At 47.4% G+C, this 24707-nt stretch overlaps 1 protein-coding gene across 5 annotated transcripts in view; it reads left to right on the forward strand.

Moving 5' to 3' along the window:
- Nucleotides 1–24707, forward strand: part of FAM168A (family with sequence similarity 168 member A) — a 131610-nt gene that overhangs the window by 94602 nt on the left and 12301 nt on the right. For all 5 annotated transcript variants that reach the window (XM_048294055.1, XM_048294052.1, XM_048294054.1 and 2 more), the window contains one exon: nucleotides 20613–20693. In XM_048294055.1, the coding sequence (XP_048150012.1) occupies nucleotides 20613–20693 (81 nt within the window). The remainder of the gene's footprint in view (nucleotides 1–20612; nucleotides 20694–24707) is intronic.

Below are 24707 nucleotides of genomic sequence, written 5' to 3' on the forward strand. Positions count from 1 at the left end.
AGGGATGTTCTGAGCCCCCCCAGAAGTGGCAGGGCCTGTAGGAACCTTGACACAACACAGGCTCTGTGCTTACAACCTGTGTTTTTCCCCTCCTTCACCTGTGTTCCTGCAGAGCCAGCCAAAGGGTATGGAGGGTTCTGGAAATAGCAGCTCTCCTGTATTTTTAGTGGGACCTTGGCATTTGGGGCTATTCCTCAACATCTACTTCAGGCAGCACCCCAAGCACAGAGCAAACCCAGGCCTTGCCCTGGAGCCTCAGAGAAGTGGAGCCTGGAATCACTTTTGGGAAGTGTACAGTCAAAGGAGCCTTTGGAAGAGATGTTGGATATTTAGGAGGACTTCTGGATTTTCCTACTGGGAAATGGAGCACACAAAGTTGCTTTTTGGTGTGCTCTGAGAGAGCAGCACAAGCAAGGCTGGGGTGCTGGGGGAACCAAGGAGTTGGTGCCTCACTGTGGAAAAAGGGAGGCTGAGTGAGGATTAGGTGATGGAGAACCTTGAAATAAAGCACAAATCCATTACTTTTGGTAGAGGAAAGAGAGTCAAGTTGGGTGAAGGGAGAAGGGCATGTGCTAAGGAAATGATCTTTCCAGCAGTACTTGGAGTACACAGTGGTGGAATAGCAAAGCTTTAGTCAAGGCTGAAGGAAAAGCTCTTGTGATAGTGGAGGTGTGAGAGGCTCTGGCTCCTGGATGGATGGGGAAGGCTGTGTTTAAGGATGTTACACATGAAGAGTTTGCAATCTCCCACCAGCAGTCGAAGACAGGGATGAAGTTGTAGGTGCAAGGGACAGGGAAGATGCTGGAAGTTGATGGAGAAGTAGCAAGAGCTTGTGGAGAAAACTCCTGTACTTCTACTCTCTGAGAGCTTCAGCTGATGGATTGGCATCCCTGATGTCCCTGGGGAGATGGACACAAGCTGAAGGATTGTTTGGACAGGATGGGGCAGGTCTGTAGGAGACACCACTTGAGTTTTCTCTTAGGGACTAAAGAGCTTTAAATTCCCCTTCAGGAAAAGCTGAAGTTGGAGAAACCACTTCTTGATTTGGAGCCTGACTGTCCAGAGTACAAAAAGTCAGTGGAGGAATGGCTGAAGAAGGAGAGAGAAACAGCCTCTGTTGTCAGATCTTTCCTGCTTTTGGCAGAACGGTTATTCCGAAGCTTGCGCAGTCCCTGCTGGGTGTCCACTGGGTGCCCTTCATCCTCAAAGAAACCCTAGGAAAAAAGCAGCTTCAGACATATAAAAGGATCCATTAACAAACTGAACAGCAGCTTCAAATGTCTTATCAAGGAGTAGGAAATCTCATCACAGCTGGATTACCCACGAGCTTCAGGATTCTTTAAGGTCAAAAAGTAGCTAAGTTGTAGGGAACAGTGGGAAACAAGGGCACTGAGGCCTCCTCTGGAGGCTGCTGGGTTTGGCTCCTGTCTTCCACATGTGGCCCACAACATTTTTGTTCCTATAATCCCTTCCCACGACCACTTTGCAGGCTTAGAGGGTTTTTTTTACCGGTCTTTGCACACAGAATTAAGGGAGTTTTCTGTCTGAAAGGTGTTCTGTGGTCTTTGCAAACACTGTGGTGTTCCCAGATGGTGGTGAGAGCTTTTACCACAATTCTTCATCACCCTGCAGGACGATGCTAGGGCTATTTTTAATGGAAATCTGTAATTTTTGTTGGCATCTGTATGTACACGTCTGGGAATGGTGGCCATGGTGGGCAGGAAGGGTTTCTGGCCATATTTGTCCAGGGATGCACATGTCCTGCTGCAGCAACTGTGATTAGGTGACTTCCACCACACTATCAGGGATCTGGGAAGACCAGAGCATGTCCAGGGAAGAGAATGAAGCTGGGGAAGGGGCTGGAGCCCCAGGAGCTGCTGAGGGAGCTGGGAAAGGGGCTCAGCCTGGAGCAAAGGAGGCTCAGGGGGGACTTTGTGGCTCTGCACAACTCCCTGACAGGAGCTTGGGAGACACCCCGGCCTGTCTTCACTTGTGCTGCACTTTTAAAGCCCTGAATTTATTGTTTAGTATAAAAACAAAATACAAGGCTGTCTCTGCCTGCATGGAATGCAAATTCTTTGTACGTGTGATGTGCCAAGGGTGTTCCTCTGCTGAGGCACCCTCGGAGCTGCTGCTCGGAGGGTCAGCACACTGGGAAGTGGCAGAGGGTGGGGTGTCCATGATCATTAGGAATCTTTCGGAGTCATAAAATCACAGGACAGATTGGGCTGCAAGGGATCTTTAAAGGTCATCTCATCCAAGCATCCCACCATGGGCGGTGACACCTTCCACTATCCCAGCTTGCTCCAAGCCCCCCCGTCCAGCCTGGCCTTGGGCACTTCCGTGACCAGAGCCTGAAAAAATGTGGCAAGTGGTGGAAGGAGGAACAGCAGGAGCTGTGGAAGAGGAGAGAGTCTGGTCTGCTGGAGGGGAAAGGAGGAAGCAGCAGCGACACTTTGAATGGGTGTTTTGAAATATGCTTGGAGTTAATTTTATCCAGAAGCCTTTGACATGAATTTAGATTTGAAATCAGCGTTTGCTCATTACAGAGCGACTGATGAATGCCAAATCAGGTCATTACTCTTGGAGTGGGTTTTTATCTTCTCCCATTATCTGGGGTTGCTCAGATCCTCTTCATTCATAGTTGTCTTTTCTGGATATAATTGGGTTTAAGCAACTAAGATACTAAATGAAGTGTTGATAATGAGAAGGATTGTTCATCTCTCCGAAGATGGTTGGGTTTTTTTCCTTTCTCTCGCTCCTGGCGTGCTGAGGGCTGCTCAGCAGTAGTTGTTCTAAGCTCCATGCATTCAGATGTATTCCATCACTGTCAGGATGTATGTGCTGACCCTACCCTCTCTGCTGCAGCACACGATCTGTGGGAATTTGCCTGCAGAGCTGAAGTTCCTGTGTCTCCATTCCTGAAGGCTGTTCCGACAGCTCAATGAGTGCTCGGTGGGAGAATAACAAAACGACCTTAATACCTTTGAAAACTGAACTACCTTGTTTAACTCAATAACACTGAGAGGAAATTGGTTTCCCTTCCTAAAAATGTCTCCTCTCCTCCTGGAGGAAGGGATGAGGTTTCCATTTATCAGAGCAGTGGAGATCAACAGGAAAATGTTACCGAGTTCCTGCGGCACTTTTAATAGAATAAGGAGGCAGTGCCCTTCAGCTGTTCCTTAGCCAAACAAAATGTTTGGTGAGCCTTGCTAATCTATCCTGGCAGGACCAGAGCCACCTAACAGCAGGAAATGTCACCATGGCCAACTGCTAAAATAATATTATAATTGTGTAATTTGTATTCCTGTGGGAGAATCCAATCATGTGCTCCAGCAGCCCAGATCCCTCCATGTCCCAGGCTGATCCCCCAGCGTGGGCAGCAGGGGAGGGGGATTCTGCCCCTCTGCCCTGCTCAGGTGAGACCCCACCTGCAGAGCTGCCCCAGCCCCGGGGCCAACAGCAGAAGGACCTGGAGCTGCTGGAGAGAGCCCAGAGGAGGCCCTGGAGCTGCTCCAGGGCTGGAGCCCCTCTGCTCTGGAGCCAGGCTGGGAGAGCTGGGGGTGCTCACCTGGAGAGGAGAAGGCTCCAGGGAGAGCTCAGAGCCCCTTGCAGGGCCTAAAGGGGCTCCAGGAGAGCTGCAGAGGGACTGGAGACAAGGGCTGGAGGGACAGGACACAGGGACTGGCTTTATGTATATATAAACCCGTTGTACTGCTGCATCCCCACTGAACATGACAATGTCACTGTGTATTTTTTCTCTCCAGCACACAAAGCTGAACCTCTGAGTTTGCAGGCTTCAGTATTTTCCCACATCTAAATCAATTTTGGACATGCCAAGCCTCGTGCTCCCACACTGTATCTTTACACTAAATATCCTACTCCCACATCTTGTCATTTTTAAAAACGGGAGCACGGCCCAACAGGTCCTGGAGGGTTTTCCCTCTCTTTACACAGAGCTTTTGATTCCTGGATCTGTTTGAAAGTGTCTGAGGGCTTTCAAGATAAAATGCAGTTGTCTCCTTTTCACTCCTCTCTGGTAGGCAGAGTAAATGCCTTTGTTTCCGGGCATAGCTGAACTGCTGCCATTCCATTTGAAAATCCCATTAATCTCATGCATCCAACGATAACATAAAAAAGTAGTACAGTATATGGTTGGTTTTCCACCGGTGTCCTATTATTCAGTGAACACTCATGGCTCTGTGGGAGCAGGGCTTTGGGGGGACTTCACAGGGAACTGGAGGGAAATTTCCCATCCTGCGGGGATGTCCCTTTTTTACTCCTAAACCATCTCCAGTTTCCTACTCCTGCAGGAACTCCTGGCAGGAAGATGGGACTGCTGACATGCCTTTGAGTCTTTATCCCCAGGCATAAAATCCCAACATCCCCGCTTGGTTTGGAATGGGAGGGACTTAAAGCTTGTCCCATTCCACCCCCTGCCATAGGCAGGACACCTTCCACCATCCCAGGTGGCTCCAAGCCCCGTCCAACTTGGCCTTGGACACTTGCAAGCATGGGGAAGCCACAGCTTCTCTGGGCACCCTGTGCCAGGGCCTCTCCACCCTCCCAGGGAACAATTCCTTCCCAATATCCCATGTAAACCCACCGTCATTCAGTTGAAAGTCATTCCCTTTGTCCTTTCACTTCACCCCCTTGTACTTATCTCCAGATTCTTCCCAGCACACAAAGAGAAGGAGCTGGATGCCACCGGATTCTTCACATTTTCACCCATAAGAAATTCAGCTGAATGGTCATGAGGAATATTTGTACTTCAGCAAGAACAGCTTTGAACTGGGAATAAATTTAACCATTAAATGAACTACTAAAGTCCTCTTAAAACATAGGAAGGTTTCTTTGCACTGTGTGGCACCCCCACCTTTTTTCCCCCAGATAAATTGATGTTCCCCATTCTGTGGGGATTTAACTCTCTTTGTCTTCATCTTGAACACTCCCCTAACTGTATTAATCACATATTTCCATCAGAAGAGATTTTTCAAAGTCTTTAAGCATATTTTGCACAGGTTGGAAGGCTCAGTGAGCTGCCAGCTCCCTCTTGTTACTCTTCAGATTTGTAATTCCCCAAAGATAAAGCAGCATTAGGAACAGTCCCCAGTTTTCTCTGGAAAGTAATTTCTGATTTCCATATTAATCAAAAATAGCTTTACCTTCGTCCTGCCCTAATCCTAGGAACAACACAGGAAGAAGATTACATTCTGTAGATGTCAGAAAAGCAATTAAAATTTGCACAGAGGAATCGAAGGAGGAAGGAATCTCACCTCTTTATTTTGTGAGCTGAGCAGGGAAAGACCCTGACCTCAAACTGTTTGTTTCTTATTGGCTCCTTTTCTTTTGAAGTGCCTGCTAGAATCGTCTTTAATATCGCAAGATTAAAATACTGGGGTTTCAGTAGGCTGAGAGGGTTGTAGTGATGAGAAGAGACATTTAAGGAGGGTGAGGATTGGCTGTGAAGAGCCTGGAATTTGCAGTTGGGGAGGTGAGTGACTATTAATAGCTCTGTCTGTAGAGATGGATATTCCTTGATCCTCATGGACTCGAGTGTGTGTCCCTAGGGAGAGCCTGCAGCTCCCAGCCTGGAATAAAGGGAGGCCAGGAGAGAGGGGGCAGGTGAGGCAGTGCCTGCCGTGCTGGGTGGCTCTGCTGTAGAGGTGTGGAACTGCAGGAATTTGGGAGGTTGGGGAGTGGTCTGAGAAGCAAAATCTGTCATAGCTGACAGGAGGATCATGGGGAGTAGTGGGGAAAAACGTGCTGGGGGTGGCTTTTGGGTTTTGACTTGGTGACCTGTCACGTGTCACCTGTCTGGGTGTAGCCAGGGTATTCTGTGGGTGAATCAGAGGTGGGAAGGGAGGTGGGATGTGCACAGAGGGCTGTTTACCTTGGCTTTTTGGGATGGGATCGTACCAGAAAAAGGTTTAGGTGTTGGGAAGAAGAGAAAGACACAACAGAATGGAATGGGATGGGATGGGATGGGATGGGATGGGATGGGATGGGATGGGATGGGATGGGATAGAAAAGTCTGTGGAAGCCCTGTGGAAGCTGTCCATGTGGAAAGGGCAAAGGGGCACATAAGTAGATGCTGCTGGGGTATGGGCTCCGTGTGTGTGGGATGGATTTCTCAGGATCCCGCTGTTGCTCTTACCTTTGCGGAAAGGGGAGTTTCCCAGAGCTGTTCTCCTAAACATTTTATTCTCCAGTTCTTCAGGTTCCTGCAGGGCAAACACTGAAGCTGCTGATACCAATTTATACTGACTGAACCTTTGAATTGAACCCAGTTTGCAGCTGGACTGATTGTTGTAGATCCCTTCCAACTGAACAATTCCACTCTAATCTCTTCTATTCCTTCCATTCCATTCTTTCCTTTTAGTGGGCACATCTAAGTGTTCTCTGGAATGTGTGACATCATACCCACAATAATTCTCTTCCTGAAATGCTTCTGCTGTTAAATAAACCCATTCTGGAAATTCCTTTCCTTCACTTGGCTGATAACCCTGGACCAGTCCAAGGCAGGGTGATCAAACTCTTGTTTTGGGTCCCAAAGGCCTGTATTTATTGGAACAGATTTCTCCAGCAACTTGCCATGTGCCTGGTGACAGTTCTGAACACTGAACTTTTTCTCCTGCTTTCTCCATGCACTACAACTCACAGGAATATGATCATGGAATGACTTTAATTATATGGGATATTGGGAAGGAATTGTTCCCTGTGAGGCTGGGGAGGCCCTGGCACAGGGTGCCCAGAGCAGCTGTGGCTGCCCCTGGATCCCTGGAAGTGTCCAAGGCCAGGCTGGACGGGGCTTGGAGCAGCCTGGGACAGTGGAAGGTGTCCCTGCCCATGGCAGGGGGTTGGAATGAGATGATTCTAAGGTCCCTTCCAGCCCAAACCAGTCTGGAATTTTATACAAAATCTTCTGCTATAAAACTTTGCTTCCTATTTTATGGCATTAAAAGCATTTTTAGTTGTGACTTACAGCCTGTAAGAGCCCTTTATAATGCTATTTTAGATTAACCTGTGTTGGTTTATTTTTGATAGGGAGAAAAACCTGCTGCAAAAAGAGATGATTGTCTTCATGCATTTTTAAACTTACTCAACCAGAGTTGTGACGGTGACAAACTGGCCTCAGGTCATTTCTTCTCCTTGACATTTGCAAGTCAGACACATTTTCCAAGCTGTGGCTGCCCCTGGATCCCTGGAAGTGTCCAGGGCCAGGTTGGACGGGGCTTGGAGCAACCTGGGATAGTGGAAGGCATCCCTGCCCACTCCAGGGAGGTGGAATTGGATGAGCTTTAAGGTCCCTTCCAGCCCAAACCATCTGTGATTCTGTGATGCTTTGAACTCAAATACATTTCCTGAAATGCTTCCAGCATAAATTTAGAAAATTCTAGACTCCTAATAGAGTTCTCATTAATTTGTTTTACTGGAAATTAAATGCTAAAAGTGAGTCTTTCAATTGCTGTTATATTTCTCAATTTCTTTGCTGTTGGTCCTGTCATTTTTGAAAAGGATTGGGGCAGAAAGCCCAGTTCTTGATGGCAGTGCTGGGGCACTGCTTGACTTCAGCTGGATTTTGGATCTAAGATCTCATTTTATTTTTTTCAAGGACAGCAGCTTAGATTTGAGCTGTGGTTGACCTGGGGAAGCAGGGGGTGGGCGCTACCCGTTAGAATTCCACCTAGGAACTGAAGCTGATGTTCAATCATGGCTTCCCTCAATTTATTGCAGTGAGGACAGTGACTGGGATAAATTAATTGTAATGCATTGATTTTGTCCTGGAGATCTGCAGAAGTTCATTAGCATTGAGCAGGAGCACTGCCTGACCAGCTGCCTGGTGGTTATTTGACCAAAATGAGTCACTTTGTGCCAGCAAGGACACCCGAGATGTCACCGTGCACCGAGGACTGCGTTTGATGTTTGCCAGGTGACCTGGACCTGGCACTTGCCTGTGTTTAAAAGAAGGAGCAAAATCTTTAGAAGTGTTTCCTAAGGCTGCTCCATTTCCCATCAGTCTGTGAAAACCACATTCCTATAGGAAATTGCTGATTTCTTTAGGCCATTCTTTAGGCTTCCTCAGAGCCTCCTTTGCCATCACAGGCAGGGAGAGCTTCCACTATCCCAGCTTGCTCCAAGCCCTGTCCAGCCTGGCCTTGGACACTGCCAGGGATGGGCAGCCAGAGCTTCTCCAGGCAGTGTAATGTGTGAATCCATAAAGAGCTTAGAGAGATGAGGAATTGTCTCCATGTTTTATAGTGCTAAGGCTTTAGAATAATTTAAAAGCAGTCTTCACACAGAGCTTTTAAAATAACCCTCTCCAATAAAATAAATGTAGTTTATGCTTGCCCTGCTTGGAAGTAGACCAGGACTTTGTGGATGATGGGAGGTCTCCCATGTGCTGAGATGGAGTGGGAGGCAGAGGAGGATTTCAGGGGCTCTAAAGGGAAAGCAGCACCGCTGCCTACGGAAGCGCTGGTGAGGGACTGTGTGCTGCCAGTCATGTTGTGCCAGGGTAAATACAAACTTGGTTTATTTTAGCTATTTTAGTTATTTTTAAATGTAGACACAACCTCGGCCGATCCTTTATTTCTCAACTGTTCCCGTTAACATTTTTAGGCAGAAGAAAAAACCTGCCAGGAGTTTTGGCTCTGTAGAGAAAACAGGGTGTCCAGAGAAGCTGTGGCTGCCCCTGGATCCCTGGCAGTGTCCAAGGCCAGGCTGGACAGGGCTTGAAGCAGCCTGGGACAGTGGAAGGGGTCCCTGCCCGTGGCAGGGGGTTGGAACTGAATGAGCTTTAAAGCCCCCTTCCACCAACCATTCCATGATTCTGTCCATAATCCATAATTATGTGGATATATTGCTATTTTCAGTTTCAGGTGCCTCAAATGATATTTTATGAAGTACATCTGATGCCACGAGTCAATGGCAGTTTTATAGTGTTGGCTTTTTTGGTTGCAATTTTAAAGTCCATCTGTGAGATTCCCCTGGATGCCCCTTCCCTCTCCTTCGCTGCGCTCCTTGCTTAAATCATCCCTCAGGTTCTGCTGGTCAAACCGAGCCTGCTGATCTGCTGAGTCCCAAACCATAATTAGTCATCTTCCCTTTTGTAGGCTGATTTTTCAAGCCAGCAGCCCCCAGTACAGGAGGGGGTGATGTGAACCCTCTGATTTTGTTTTGCTCGACATCGTGCCTTTGGCTCCTTCAACTTCTGAGCTTTTCTCTTTTTTCCTCTCCCTTTTCCATCCCAGTCCATTACTCTAATTCGCTGCTCCTGGAGGGAGCTGCTGATCCTTTTTGCTGTTTCCCAGCCACGCTGGATGTGTTATTTTTAAGGCAGCCTCACTACCTGCAGCACGATGACTCAGTTTGGATTTGCCAAATCCCCACGTTTCTGCCGAGAAGTCGGCTCCTGGACTGAATTCCTGAGAGGATTGTTGGGAGCACAGCATGGAATCCCCAGATCCTTGGAGGATGTTAAAGTCACAACTATTCCCTAAACACAACCCAACACTGCCCTTCTAAAATGAGGGGGCAGAGAGTGCCCCAAGGGCCTTTAATTCACCCCATCCCTGGAAATCTCCAATGCCAGGTTGGATGAAGCTTTGAGCAACCTGTTTTTTTAAATCCCTCCAGGGATGGGGACTCCACCACTTCCTTGGGCAGCCCAGAAAATCCTTTCCATGAAGAAATTTTCCATCCTCCTCCCTCGCTCTCCATCTGCCACCCATCCTGAGAGTCACAGGGGTCTCCCAGTTATCCATGTGAAATAATTGCCCCACACTAATCTTGGAATTTTTTTTTAAACAAGCCTGGCTGCTTCCCTGTGTCAAAAATAAGCGAAAGAGGACCTACCACAAATCTATCACTTTTTAGTTGTGTGAGCAACCAGGAAGATGCACCTCAACCATAAAATGCAATTTATTTAATTAAGCAATTGCTTTGCTGAGTTGGACCAGCGTAGAAATCCTTGCTTTATAGCAAGCAAATAAAAACTCTGCTAACACATCCCAGGCTGTCACCCCTCAGCTGTGTGGGGTTTATTACATTTGGAGTTTCTTGCAGGCTTTTTGTAAGGAATAAAATATTTACAGGATGGAGGGAAGGGATTTCTATTTGCTTTTTTGGATTTATTTTTTTCTTCCCAAGCTTTCTGAAGCAATGCTCTACCAGAACAGCTGGTGCAAAAACATAACTCCAATTCAAGTATTCCCAGAAATTGGTTGGGCTTGGGGTTTTTTTTAGGAGAGGGATTATAGGGCACGAACATGGTTTATAACACTTCTTTAGGAGTTGAAAAATTCAGTTTATGAACCAGAAGTAGTAAATTCTGCACAGCCCTGTGATTCCAGTGCTGTTCTTCCTCCCTGGGTTTCGGTGAGTTGGGCAGGAGCTGGTGGGATTCTCAAGGGCCAGGTGTAACAGTCAGGGAATCTCATACCAGCTCTTGGCTGGAAAATCAATAACAAAAACCTTGGGATAAGGGATCTTTGTGGGATCACTGTATCCCTGCTGCCTTTCTGACAGAACCTTTGCACTTCCTGCTGAAATCAGATTTTATTTCCACCGGAGCCGTTTTTTAAACAGCACGGTGGAGTTTTGCCAGTTCAAATATTAGGGATTCTCAGCTTCCCCCAAGCACAATTTGAATCCAATCTCCTGGCCCAAATGCATGTGAGAGACCCATTAAGCCTTTTAACACCCAAACCCTGCTTTTGTTAATATTCTCTGTGTGCTCCATCTGCTGCTGTGTTTGTCCACAGCCAATGGATTTGAGAGCAGTTCACTTCTCCGGTCTGAGGCCAAAATGTCCAAAATACCATATGGACATTTGAAAGTTAATGAGCATTTAAAATTTTCAATATCTAAGGCTCTTGTGATCCCTAAACCTGAGTCTTCCTGAGTTTGGCTTCTTCTGGTAACCCTAAATGTTTTATCATTTTGAATTTTTATCTTTGCAAACGAAAATCACTGCATTCATGCTTTCAAACTGGCCCTTTGGGGCAGTAATTTGATTTGTAACATTGTTTTGACTGTTCTGGAGTTGCTTATTACTAAAATGAGCTGAAATAGGAAATTTGGTGTCCCCAGGAGATGTTGTGTAAGGGTGTGAATCAAGGATGAAGTCAGGAGGATGCTGCCAGTGCCAGAGGAGAATGTGGAGTGTAAAAAGCAGAGATGGGAGCCGGGACAACGCTTGTGCTATAGAGAGACTTAATTAGTCAATTAATTGATTGATTACTGGGGAGTTCCTGTTGTGTTAATTGGTCATGCTCAGGGCACTGCTGGGCACCTTGGCTTTGGCAGCACACCTGGAATACCATTTTAAAGTTGGTTCCAACACTGGCAAATTCAATTCAAGCGTCTTGAATAAGAAAAACTAAAAGCAAGGAGCTTTCTGCCATCGCTTCTTCCATCCCAAACCATTCCAGGATTTATTTTGTACCAGCTGTTGCAAACACCAACTTGCCCCAGAAAAAAGGAATTATGATAGATAGAAAACAGGGGCAAATTCCCAGTTCCAGGATCTAGGAGGGCATCAGGAATGCAGACTGGAGCAGTTGCCTTTCCTTAGCTGGAAGCACAGAGGTTTTGCATGGACCACACTGTCTGTGACAGAGCAGGAATTACAGCTGGAGCAAAAACCTGGGGCTTGAGCTGATTCTCTTTTTAGCTCCTGGCTTGGGAGCAGAGCTGAAAAGGATGGATTGAAAATTAGCCAGATGAACAAGTGCATTTTGGACATCACAAAGGGCTGTTTTCTGGGCAGTTATTGTAAATACCCTGCTGTAACCTATAACCTGAGGGCATGGAGAGCGTGGAGTCCTGCCTGCATTTACGTTCCCAGCTGCTCCAGGAAGGGCCTTCACACCCCTCTAGAGCTGCCATAAAAACTCTGTCAGAGCAGATCGGGAGCGTCCAGGTGAGGCTCTCCTCGCCCTCCACAAATCCAGGGAAATGGCAAATTCATGATTGAAAAGCAAAATAATGCATTCCTGGGAGTGTCCAAGGCCAGGCTGGATGGGGCTTGGAGCAAGCTGGGATAGTGGAAGGCGTCCCTGCCCTTGGTGGGGGTGGAACTGGATGGGCTTTAAGGTCCCTCCCAACCCAAACCATCCTGGGATTCTAATACTACATGGTCTGTTTCAAGCTGAGCACTCTTCTGCCATCTTAATTTATTTTAAGACTTTCCAGCTAAATATTTCCCTGGGGATCATTGTTGGATAAGGTTGAGCCGCAGTTGAGTATTTAAGAAAAACTGTGAAAGAGCTTCTTTATCTCAGGCTTCCCCTTTCTGTGGAGCAACAAACCCTTCTATTTTATCAGTAGGGGCTGTTCATATCCTACTTTGGATTCTTCAAATACAGAAGGAAGTAAATCATTGCAAGGAGAATCAATATTGCACACATTAAACCTTTTCCAGAACTTCTTTCCCACAGAGCCTTGTCTGAACACAGGAGAGGATGCGACACATGTCTCTGGCCCAGAAGTGATATTGATTGACAGTCTGACAAGTTCTGTCACTCTGGTTTATTTATAGTGTGTGCACTAAGCAATCAACAATCTCTCTAATATTTTTGGACAGTTGCTCCTAGTTTTCAGGATGAGTTTTGCTCATCCAAATGCATCCCGTATGCAGACAGCTGCAGTAAGGCCTGGGAGGTTTGTTTTGGACGTAGGTGGGAAGCAAAACTGAGGTGGAATTGAAATAAGAATGGAAATGGGAATGATCTCTTTTGTCCAATAGCTTGCAACTGTATTGAACCTTAGAAACCAGTCTGAAAGCCAGTTTTGTCTGAGCAAGAGAAAATCAGGGCAATGTGAGTCCAAAACAGTGCTTCTGTCATTTTCTTAATATCTTTTTGGGCTCGTAAATTCTCCTAATTCCTGGCATGATGAAGGAGAGAGCTTCCAGCTGACGTATGGCGTCATGCAACCACAAAGTCGTTGCATGGAAGAGCTCAGAATTCTGTGCAAAATCTTTGCTTTTGCAGCTGAATTCCCAAGCAACCAGGACTCTGCAGCTCCTCAGGGCAGGGAGGCCCCACCATCCATCCCCTTGTCTTTGACCTCCAGCTGGGAAAAGCTCCTCCAGGCAGGCAGGACCCCATTGTGTCAACGCTGTGACCCTGTGGAATGGAGACAAACAGGCAGTGCCACGTGTCCAAGCCGTCCTGCCAGACACTGGAGGTTTTCTCTCCATCACCCCATGCCAGAGGCACCTCTGCCACTCCCAGCACTCTCAGCCGTGCTTTCTCAGGAGTCTGTGCAGTATAAAGGAAATGGTCATCAAAAGAAAATATTTCCCGCCAGATTCCTGTGGGTTTTGTCGGGATTTTGGGGTGGTTGGGTTTGTCCGTGAGGCTGCAGCAGCACGGTTGTGTTATCCATGATGCCTGTGGAGCTCCTGTCCTTGGGATCCAAGCGTTGTGCTTACCATGTAAAATGTGGATAACCCACAAGGAGAATTCCTTAAGGAGTGTGTGCTTTCACACAACTGGAATTCACCACGCTCTGGATCAAGCTGTGATCCTGGGGAGGGAGAGGAAGGAGACAGAAAGAGGTACAGACGTCTTCTCAGCAGAGAGGACCTGCACTCGACCTCATCCTCTGCTCTGCAAGTCCAGAGCTGCCTCCCCTCCTGGGGAGCCTGCCTCCCCCTGTGTAATGTCTTCACAATCCTGGGAATGTGGAGCTGGAGTGATGGGATATTGGGAAGAAATCATTCCCTGTGAAGGTGCTGAGAGCCTGGCACAGGGTGCCCAGAGAAGCTGTGGCTGCCCCTGGATCCCTGGAAGTGTCCAAGGCCGCGTTGGCCGGGGCCTGGAGCAGCCTGGGAAGGTTGGTGTTGCATGGCCCTGGGTAATGAGCAGGATGTGGTTGCTGTTTATGTAAAGGGAAGGACCCTTCAGGTGAAAAAAGAATCACCTGTAAAAGGTCTTCAGGAGTGAGGTTGTCCAATGTGAGAGCAGATCTTTTATTAAAGCCGTTGCTGTGTCTGGTGATTCCACATTCATTTGACTGCTCCACTCTTGGGCTGATGAGGCTTGAAACAGTAATAAGGGGGTGGCATTTTTTCATGGGAACAAATGTATTTATTACCCTCAGAGCCTTCAGAAATGCTGGATTCTCAACCATCCATTAACTTGCTCTTCAGAACAGTCCCACCCTTGCTTTCAGCTTTTCCTCTATTTTTATATCCATTTAGCATGAGTGGGCTGGAATAGTTTCATGGCAAGGCAGTGAGTGAGTGATGGGGTAGCTGTGGTTATGTGGGATGATCAGTGTGAAATGAAACCTGTTCCAGCTCCTGGGCTCCTGCAGCATCCAGGTGCATTTACCTGGCTGCTTGTCCAAGGAGAGGACTCAGGAGATGTTTGGATAGAACTTGCCATGGAAATGTGTCCATCACACAAATGGATCTGTGTGATGAGGGAAGAAGGGAAAGGTTGTCCTGACTTTCCTGCCCTGAGCTGGCAGAGCAGGGTTCACTCAGAGATGTAAGAAGCTGCTCAGAGGTCACCTGCCTAACTCCCATGTGCCAAGGGATATTCCCTGGGGACAGCTCCCCAAAAGGCAGGAGGAGATGCATGGCCTAAGCCTGGAGTTCTGCAGCTGTGTGAGGAGCCAAGCAGGCTGGGAAGATCCTTCTGGAATGAGATTGGCTCATGCCATGGGAGAGCAAGCTTTGACAGCACCCCTGCTGTGAGTCCTTTCGGAAATGCTGGAGCTCTTCATCTCTGGAGGCTGGTTTCCGATGCAGAATTAGTTCCCAGATGTCCTTCTCAGCTCTTTTCCCTGTGTCCCCTCTCCATCACATAGCCAGGCACATTCTTTCCGGTGTCACTGCTCCCAGCAATCAACGTTCAAGAGCCTTTGCTGCGAGTCTGGCTGGTGGAGGCTTTGGTGGAGCTGTGCCAGGGAGCCTACGTGGTGTCTGCTCTCTCATTTCTCACTTCTGGGGTAATTCCTCAAGTACTAAATCTGCACATTCATTTCCCAACATGTGATTTTCTGCAGGAATAAATTCCCAATCGGTCTAAAGGGAATGGATTTACTGCGGCGTGTAGTTTGAAGGCATGAAGTTTCTCACGTTTTTGTCCTGAGAAGGTGCTTGTAAATCCTATTTTTGAAGAGTTTCTGAGGGCTGGGCCATAAAGAATGAGAAATGCTGGATGGGCTTAAAATAGAACATGAAAGTGTTTTGCAGGGGAAAATGCTTTGGCTCCATCTGGCTGACCCGAGGAGGTGATTGTAAAGCAGAAATGTTCCTGGGGCTGCTGCAGCTCCAAAGCTGTCTGTCACTCAGCAGAAACAGAGGGCTGGACAGTGGTTAACAGGGTTTAGAGGGAGAATTGGTAAAATAGAATCACAGAATCAGGTTGGAAAAGCCCTCCAAGACCATCGAGTCCAACCATTCCCCCAGAACTGCCAAAGCCACCACTGACCCATGCCCCCGAGCACCACATCAGCATGGCTTCAGGCATGGGGACTCACCTCTGCCCTGGGCAGCTGTGCCAGGGCTGGACAACCCTTTCAGTGGAGGAATTTTCACAAAATCCAATCTAAACCTCCCCTGGCCCAGCCTGAGGCTGTTCCCTCTCCTCCTGTTCCCTGGAAGCAGAGCTTGACCCCCCCCCGGCTGCCCCCTCCTGTCAGGGAGTTGTGCAGAGCCACAAGGTCCCCTCTGAGCCTCCTTTGCTCCAGGCTGAGCCCCTTTCCCAGCTCCCTCAGCTGCTCCTGGGGCTCCAGCCCCTTCCCAGCTCTGTTCCCTTCCCTGGACACGCTCCAGCCCTTCAAGGTCCTTCTTTTTGGGAGGGGCCCAAATAATCTCTTGTATTTATCCACCTTGGAGCGATGAATGCCACAAGAGGGACAGTTTTGTGTGGCTGCCTGGCTTTTCCTTCCAGGGTGTGTTGGTGGTTAATGAGCTCTCAATTGCAGCAAGTGTGGCGCTGGAGTCCTTGGCGGTTCAAGGAGTTGAAGTGTGGTTTTATAGTGCTTTGTCCTGCCCTTAGATAAGGGACTTTATCATCTGTCCCTGTAAAAATCCTTGTGACATGGCCACTTTCAGGAGTCTGCACTGCTTGAGACTCGTTAAGAAAAAGAATGAAGGAGAATATTTTGTCTTGCAAATTAATGTCGGCTGCTTGTAGCAATTAAGGCCTTGATCAGATAATGGTCAATGAAACTACTCTTGAAAAAGTGAAATGGCACATGCTGGAATTGAGTATTGTAAGTGACAATTCCCAGTGGGTGGGAGGCTGAGACATGGACCAAAGCATGGGCCCTGTAGCCAAGGAGAAGCAAACTCTCTTTCAAGGATTTCGAGAGAACCAAGTGCTTCAGAGCCTGAGCACTTGTGGATTGTCATTGGCTGGGTGTTATTAGATGATTTTGATGCAGAAACATTTAAAATGCATGTAAAATTAAAGGTGGCTTTAAAATACCTACTTATGCAGCCCCATGTGCTTTTCCCTTTGCACGGTTATTGTGTGGTGACTTTTAAAGCAGCTCAGTCAGTGCTTCCCAGAGCTGGAGTGCTGCGTGTTTTCCTTGGGGAGGAGATTAAATGAACACTGCCTTTCTTACTCCTATTGATTGTGGAGATGATATTAAATTAAAATAAGCCACAAAATATCTTTGGATATTCTGAGGAATCGAATAAATTTTGTTCAATATTTTTCATCTCATTTTCTTTCCTTCTGCACCACAGCAAAGCCCCAAGCCCCAGCAGAGACAGAGTCCTGTCATGTGCAGATCCATAGAAAGTAAAGGATATTTTCTTTCTGCTCCTGACATTTTCATGTCAAGTGGGTTTGAGCCTCTTGCTGTTATTTTTCATTCAAGGTGACGAGGCAGGACAGACGTGGCAGGAGGGGAGCAGTGTCAGCAGGAGGAACAGCGATTTACAGGAGCTCTCTTAGGTTTTCCAGGGGGAAAATCAGAGCAGGATGCCAGATGCTTTGGTGTTGCCACCTTTGCTGAGCTCATTCCTGGTTGTTGGATCCAGACTTTGCCTTGTACCCAAGGGAATGTAAGACATGGGGACCGTCATGGGCGACCACAGCTTTTGCTTCCATGCGGGAGCTGATTTGGGATTATTTGGGGATGAAGAAGAGCCAACAAAAATATCCTAGAGGCTCAAAACCAGTAGAATATAAAAATTATAGGATTTTGGAGTAGTTTGAGTCAGAAGAGACCTTTAAAAGCCCATCCAGTGCCATCCCCTGCCACATGCAGGGACACCTTCCACTATCCCAGCCTGCTCCAAGCCCCGGAGTCCAACCTGGCCTTGGACACTTCCAGGGATCCAGGGGCAGCCACAGCTTCTCTGGGCACCCTGTGCCAGTGTTTTGTCACCCTCATTGTACAAAATGTCTTCCTCACATCTAATCTAAATCAAGCCTCCTTCAGTTTGAAACCTTTCCCTTTGTCCAATCACAACAGGCCCCGCTAAATAAAAAATGTCTCATGTATTTTTTAACCTGCTGATTTTGAATGCTGGGAATTTCCAGGCATGTTTCTCCTGGCACAAATTGCCCCAGATTCTGCTACTTTCTTATTTTTCACTATGTCCAAAAAAAGGAGCAAACCACATGAATTTTCCTGTACCTTTCCCATCTCTGCTTCCCCTTAAAATAGAAAGGACAAGTTTTCTTGCTGGAGGTCAGCACTTATCAAAGTTTATGAGATCAGAGTGGAAGATAGTGCAGAGCAGGGCTTCTTTTTGCATCCAAAGCTATTAAAGCTTCCTTGATAGAAATCGTATTTATTCGAGCCGAAATGATTCCATAACCAGCCCTAACTTACCTTCAGGACAACAAAAGATACCACGGTAAGGAAGAGTCCTGCCAAGCAGAAACTAAACCCCCAAAAAAGGAGAAAGACTGATTGAGTCCCCAACCCTGGAGGGTTTTAAAATAGGTGTGGATGTGGCACTTGGGGCATGGGTTAGTGGTGGCCTTGGCAGTGCTGGGGAGCGGTTGGACCTGATGGTCCTAAAGGTCTTTTCCAAGTGAAACAACTCTGTGATTCTATAAATACACAGTTGCCTCCATCTGCCTGAAATAAACCCTTCAATATCCGTCTGGATGGAAAATCTTACCCAAAGCCACACTTTTCCTGTGGTTTGATTTATTTCAGGCCCTTTTTAACGTATAACTCCAATGGTGCAAAGTTCAGTCCGAGTAAAGGAGGGCTTTTTTCCTGAATTTGACAGTGGGTGAGTGCTGGTGGCACCTCAGAGGGCACAGGTGAAACATTTGTGACCACACAGGACTGTGTTTGTCGCGGCCGGTGACTAAGGACTGTTAATTAAGGATTATTACTAAAGACTGCAGCAGTTTGTGGGACTCAGGGCTTATCTGGGGGGATTTTCCAGCAGCAGAGATGAGAAGAACTTGAGAGACTGTCATCTAGATCCTAATCCTTCGGGAATGAGCAAGGGACTTCCCAACACCATGGCACACACAGAGCCAACATCATCTGTGCTCGTGGCAGGGGGTGGAATTAGGATGATCTTTGAGGTCCATTCCTATCCCGACCCGTCTGGGATTCTACCAAACCAGGTGCCAAGACGGTAAAACCCCATGGAGAAACACAGGTGGGAGAATTTTAGGGAAAATATGCTTCAAGAAGTGAGCTGGAGTTGGTTTAACAGCCCTGGCCAGATTGTCAGGAGGAAATGGGAAGAGTGTGGAGCAGTGAATGTCCCGGAAAAGACATGGTTATCTTCTAATGAAGTGGAGAGAAGGGATATTTCTGATTTAAGATCCTCATCATTAATGCTCTGCTTGCAATCACTGGATCTGCAAATAACTTCCTGAGGAGCTTCTTGATTGCTGAAAGGCTTTAGATATTCCTGGGTATGATGACAACAGAGTTCCATGTAGCCTGGAAAAAAAAAAAAATCTGTTAAACTGCTGCTTATCCAACATTAACTACAGCAATTTTTAATTAACCTGATTTAGAAGCCAAATATATCACTGATGAAAATGAGAGGGTAGAACATCCAGTCATTTATTCCAGTACAGTGGTCATGATTGTTGAATTAGATTTATTCAAATGAACCTCAACATTTTGCCACAGAAGTCAGTGGTGCCAGGGTTTGAGAGCAGTGGGATTTGGGGCATGGGAGGGGGGACTGTGCTGTGGCTCTTTGGGTGCTCAGCGGGGGGAGTACCGACCCACGCTCGCTTTTATTTAATGAAATAAACTACTTTAAAAGGTGGGTGTAAATCCACTGCTGATTACCTCCTTCCAGCCTTTGCTGGCAGCCAGCAGCCAGTATCAGTGGGGCTTGGCATGTAAACACTCTCCAAGGGTCATTCCATTGGCTCTGCTCTGGGATGAGGGCCAAGGGGACGCACAGATAAACCGGGCAGTGACGCACAGCAAAGCCAAATTCTCCACCAGCAAAGCAGGATTAACGTGTTCCGTTCACTCTGCCGGGGCGATTTACTCAGCAGCACCTGAGGAGGATGGAGTTACTCGGGTGTTACTCTTTTCAGGAGGGAAAACTTCCAAGAAATTGAAGGAAACAAAAAGCAAAGTGGTGACCAGTGATAGGACCCGAGGGAACATCTGGAGCTGTGGCAGGACAGGTTTAGGTTGGATATCAGGGAAAGGTTCTTCCCCCAGAGGGTGCTGGGCACTGCCCAGGCTCCCCAGGGAATGGGCACGGCCCCGAGGCTGCCGGAGCTCCAGGAGCGTTTGGACAGCGCTGCCAGGGCTGCCCAGGGTGGGATTGTTGGGGTGTCTGTGCAGGGCCAGGGGCTGGACTGGATGATCCCTGTGGGGCCCTTCCTGCTCAGGAGATTGTGTGATTCTGTGGAAAAGGAGCAGACCGAGGTGCAGAGGTTGTGTCTGTGCTCTCCATGGAGGAGAGAGATTTCCAATGAAGTAGGAGTTGGATGCTGGACACCTGCACTGTGTGGGTGCACACAGGCTCTGGGGTGTGCCACGATTTCCAGCCCCCCACTTCCATCACACGATTCCCCTGAACTCCCTCTGACCGCTCCAAGTGAGGCTGGTGGAAACTGAAGATGCTCTGCAACCTTCCCCGAAGTGCCCATTAAACCCTGCGTGGCTCCAAAGGGTCCGAGCGCGTTCCTTCCAGGTGGCCTGGCAGGTAATCGGGTGCCTCCTGGGAATGGCACTTGTGCAGTCATGGGTGAATACAGGGCTGGCATGTTTTCCTGCAGGATCCCTGCCTTCCCTTCAGCACGAAACTCTGCTTAATGGAAGTGCTGAGCTCTCCAAAGTGCTGCCATGCAGCCTGGGAAAACCTTTCCGATATCGCTGTACTGGTGGGGTTTTGTACCTGAATTCCATGGTCAGAGTATGGATTTTCCCAGCAGCTCTCTCCAAAGCACAGGAGAATTCATGCATTCTGCATTCTGATCCTTGTTTCCTACAGGAATAAAGGGGAAATACTGATGATGTCACATGTAAGTCTGTGGAGCACCTTCATGGTCCTTCCTACTCCTGGAGAATCCACCTGTATTTTCCCTCGGTGGCTTCTGTGCTCACACAGGTTGTTTATTTCTTTCCAGGGGTGCCATTTGGTTGATAAAATCCTAATTCCTGTTTTTCTCTCATTTCAGGTTATCCAACAGGCTATCCCACCGCTGCCCCAGCCTACAATCCCAACATGTATCCAACCAGCAGCCCTGGCTACGCCCCAGGTAAAAATCCGTAAAAGGGCCTGAAAACGTTCCTTGCTCATTCATTTCCAAGCACATGCTGGAGATGAAAAATAGTATCTCACCCTCCCATTCGACTTTTGGTTGCTTGGGATGTTTATTCTGAATGGTTTTGCCTCAGAGGAGCCACAGGATTTTAAAACTTGCTAATGAAGCCGTCTTTGAGCATGCAGCAGGAAGAGCTGCTTGCATAAGGAACACAAAGCTGGACTTCGTGCCAGTCTTGCTAAACCCTCTCTCCCTTTAATTGCCAAGTTTTCAGTCTCTCAGTTGTCATAAAATCAGTGGATCCCCAGGCTCAGGCACTTTCCAAGGCTAATGAAACAGGAATGAGGGGTTTGTTGCCAAAATCTTTTGATTTTGTCTTCTCCACATCACAGTTTACACATATTCCGTAAAACTGTTTATTGTGGATGATTCTGGAAGGGATCTGTTGTGTTTGGTTTGGGTTTATGTGTTTTTGATAAGGTCTTTAGCTGTGTTTCTTCCCATTAAAGCCTTAACATGAAACATGAAACAAGTTTTGTTCCCCTGGATGTGTGCTGGCCACCCTCAAATTCCCCTGAAGGAGAAAACATGGGAGGAATTAAATGAAAACAACTCCACAGAATAAGAAAAAGCCCATAAATTTATTAGTAGCTTGTCCTGCCAGAGGCTGGCGACGTCCTCCCTGCTCAGCCAGGAATGTAAATACTGCAGCATTCCAGCATTTTGGCCTGGATATTATAAAATGTCACTTGTCCCCAGTCATGCAGGCAGCAGCTCTTCCACTGAGTGGGCAGATGGCCAGGGGAGCACCCAAGTGGGAGGAAACCCCAAATCACTGCAGGATAGGGATTTTTGGGGGGGTCTGTATTGCTTCTTGTACATTTTAGACACCGTCCTTGGGAGGGTGGAGGTTCCATTAGAAAACAAACTGAAACAGCCCTCAGAAAGAGGTGTCCAAGGCCAGGTTGCATGGGCTTGGAGCAACCTGGGATAGTGGAAGGTGTCCCTGGCCACAGCAGGGAGACGAGCTTTAAGGTCCCTTCCAACCTGAACAGTTGAGAAAAGCAGGAGAGAACAAGGAAACACAGGGATAACCCTGAAAACTGGGGTTCTCCCAGGCAGGCAGCAGCAAACCCTTGGACATCCCTTCTGGAACCCCATCGTTCCAGCCTGCCCCCTCCACCCAGCAGAAGGGACACTCAGTGGGAGCCAAGCTCTCCATCTGCCCTGGTCTCCCCTCACTGAAAACAGCCTTCAGAAGCTTCCTCACAATTGTTCCACGTGCAATAATCCCCGCAAACCTTGTTAGTCAGCAGCTTTTCCAAGATGTTGGTTGTTCCCTACCTTTGTCCCCGTGGCTGTGGGGTCCTCTCATGAAAAATGCTTTGATTTCTGCTCTGTTTTATCACTGCAGTCCTTTGCAGAAAGCAGCTCTGCAGATTCATTAAGGCTCGAGTTGCTGATTTTTTTTTTTTTTTTTTTTTAAAAGCCATGCCAATTATTGTCTGTTGCTTTAGACTTGCATGATGTGGTCAGTCTTCTTTGTGCCAGTCAGCCTTTTGTTCATTCCCAATGCTCCCTTCTCAAGTGCAATCCTAATCTTTCCTGACTTGCTTTCCCCAAAAAAATCCTCTGATCATTTTTGTCCCCCCTCACCAGATCTCTTTGTTGCACAGCTTAATGCTCAAGCCAGAGAGCTGCCACGGCCACTTGATATTTAAATTTCATTCCTCTGTTTCTCATCCTTAAAAAATGCTTTTAATAATTTCCACCTTGGAAATCTCCTGATGTCCAGAGAGCTGACAGGTTGTTTTGCATGGAGAGCAAAAGCCTTGCAGTGGGTAACACAGCTAAGCACTAAACTCGCAAGGAAACAATGAAGATTAAGATTCAGAAATTAAAATTGGGGTTAAAATGCTGAACCTTTTATAGAGTTTCCCATAAATCTTGAGGCCAAGTTGGAGAGACCTGGTCCAGGTAAAGGTGTCCCTGCCCAAGGCACAGGGTTGGAACTGGGTTGTCATTAAGGTCCCTTCCCACCCAAGCCAGTCTGTGGTTCTGTTATAAACAATTTTGCAGCTCTTGAAATCAATACAATTTAATATCACAGCAGGCTATCAAACCATTTTAACTACTGTGGGAAGCAGGAGCAGGCTCTGCTGCTCAGGACCTCCCAGCACCACATCCAGTGGTCCCTTCTCAATGGAAAACAGACTTCCAGGAGAAAAAAAAATAAGAGCTTTTGTGAGATAACTGATAGAAAAGAGGCACCATAAAATCTCCCAGCAGTGGGGACATGGGACAGAGTGACAGCATCCTCAACTGTGTTAAATGGAATTGGGCTGAACTAATCCTGTGGTTCAGTGGCCGAGTTAAAACCTGCATCAGTATGGAGAGTGTTTCCTCACATTGAAGGAGCTGCTGTCACACAGGAGGCTGGAGGCAACCTGGAGAGGAACGTGCTCCTGGTGTCCTTCAAACACACTGGGAATTGGCCTGGGGGTTAAAATCTTGGACTTGTGACACAGCAGACTAATTCTAAGTATGTTTTTAAGGGATTTTAGACATTGAGTCTAAAAAAGAAAGAGATGCTGCACATTCCCAGCAGAATTACTGCTCCTGAGCATCTCATCCATGGACAAGGTCCTGTTCCAAACCTCCCAGGCTGGGGAGGGGGGGGTACCTGCTGGCAGAAATCCCTCCAGCTCACTAAGAAGCAATCACAAACCAAGGGTTCATCTGATTGGCCATGTGGCAATTAACCAGGCAAACGTGCCCCTTAGTACTGCTTGGAATAGAGGTTGGAAAGGGTGGGAAGAGCATCCCTTGCTTGTGGCTTCTGGATTTGTGGGATGTAACTGCAGGCAAGGTCTTGAACAGAACTGTTCAGACCCAGCTTGATCATCCTCTCTGCTCCACCCTGAAGGTGCTCCTTAGGTGTCTCTTGCCCCAAACCTCATGAATTGTTTTGGGATTCCATGCAAAGTCTTGGCAGGAGATCAACCCCTGAGTGAAGATAAATCCAGTTCTCAAATGCCACCTGCTTTTGTCCCTGCTGTTCTCCAAACACTCCCTGATGCCCAGCTGCAAATCAGCAAAGGTCATGCTCTTTTGACCTCATGGTTCCCAAAATCCTGTCATCCACATGGGAAATTTAACAGTGTAGTGACCTAAACATTGTAGCAGCATCAGAAATGGGTAAGGAATCAAGGAGAGGACCTTGGAGAAATCTGGAGTCCCCTTGGTCCAGCACCACCAGTGAGGAAGGGAAATGGTAACTGGAGCTAGTCTTGATTTCTCCCTCTCCCAGTGCCAGGTTTCTAGTGGATATTTGCTGGTGTTTGAGCTCAAAAGGTGTTAGATTATTCCACAGATTATCCCTACAGGCAAGGGCGTGAGTTGGACTGGATGATCCTTGTTGGTCCCTCCCAACTCAGGATGTTCTGTGATTCTATGAATTCCTTTCCATTCCAATTCAAGTTCTTGCCTTGTGTGATTTTCCTGCTGCATTTTTCCAGTTTTTAGAGGGAGAGACACAAGGCAAAACACCAGCGTTGCAAACTCAGGCTTGCAATAATCCTGGTTTTTTAGGACACTGTTCTTTAAAACAAAAAAAATCCCTTTTAAGTATGCAAAAATGAGCATCTAAAATCACTCTGCTGCAGAGACACAATTTAAAAAAATAAAATTATGTATGTCTTCATTAAGCCTGGTGCATGTTCCCTCCCAGGCATTCTGCCTGCCTCGTGGTTGTTTTGTTTTAACTTCCTTCATTAAAGCCTCCCTTTTTATTTTCCTGAAAGTAGGACACACACTTTGCTCGTGTAGGCTGGCTGAGGCTGGAGCTGTGTTTATTAATAATGCAGGGCAGAAGTAATGGCTTTGCAGTGGTGCCCATACAGAGCAGAACTGAAATCAGCCTCAGAAATCAGGGATCCGTGTGGCAATGTCGTGGGACAGGACCGAGGCTCTGATCCCCCATTCCTGCTTCTGGATCCTGCCTGCAGG

Source organism: Corvus hawaiiensis, chromosome 2 (assembly GCF_020740725.1).
Source record: "Corvus hawaiiensis isolate bCorHaw1 chromosome 2, bCorHaw1.pri.cur, whole genome shotgun sequence".
Classification (NCBI taxonomy): domain Eukaryota; kingdom Metazoa; phylum Chordata; class Aves; order Passeriformes; family Corvidae; genus Corvus; species Corvus hawaiiensis.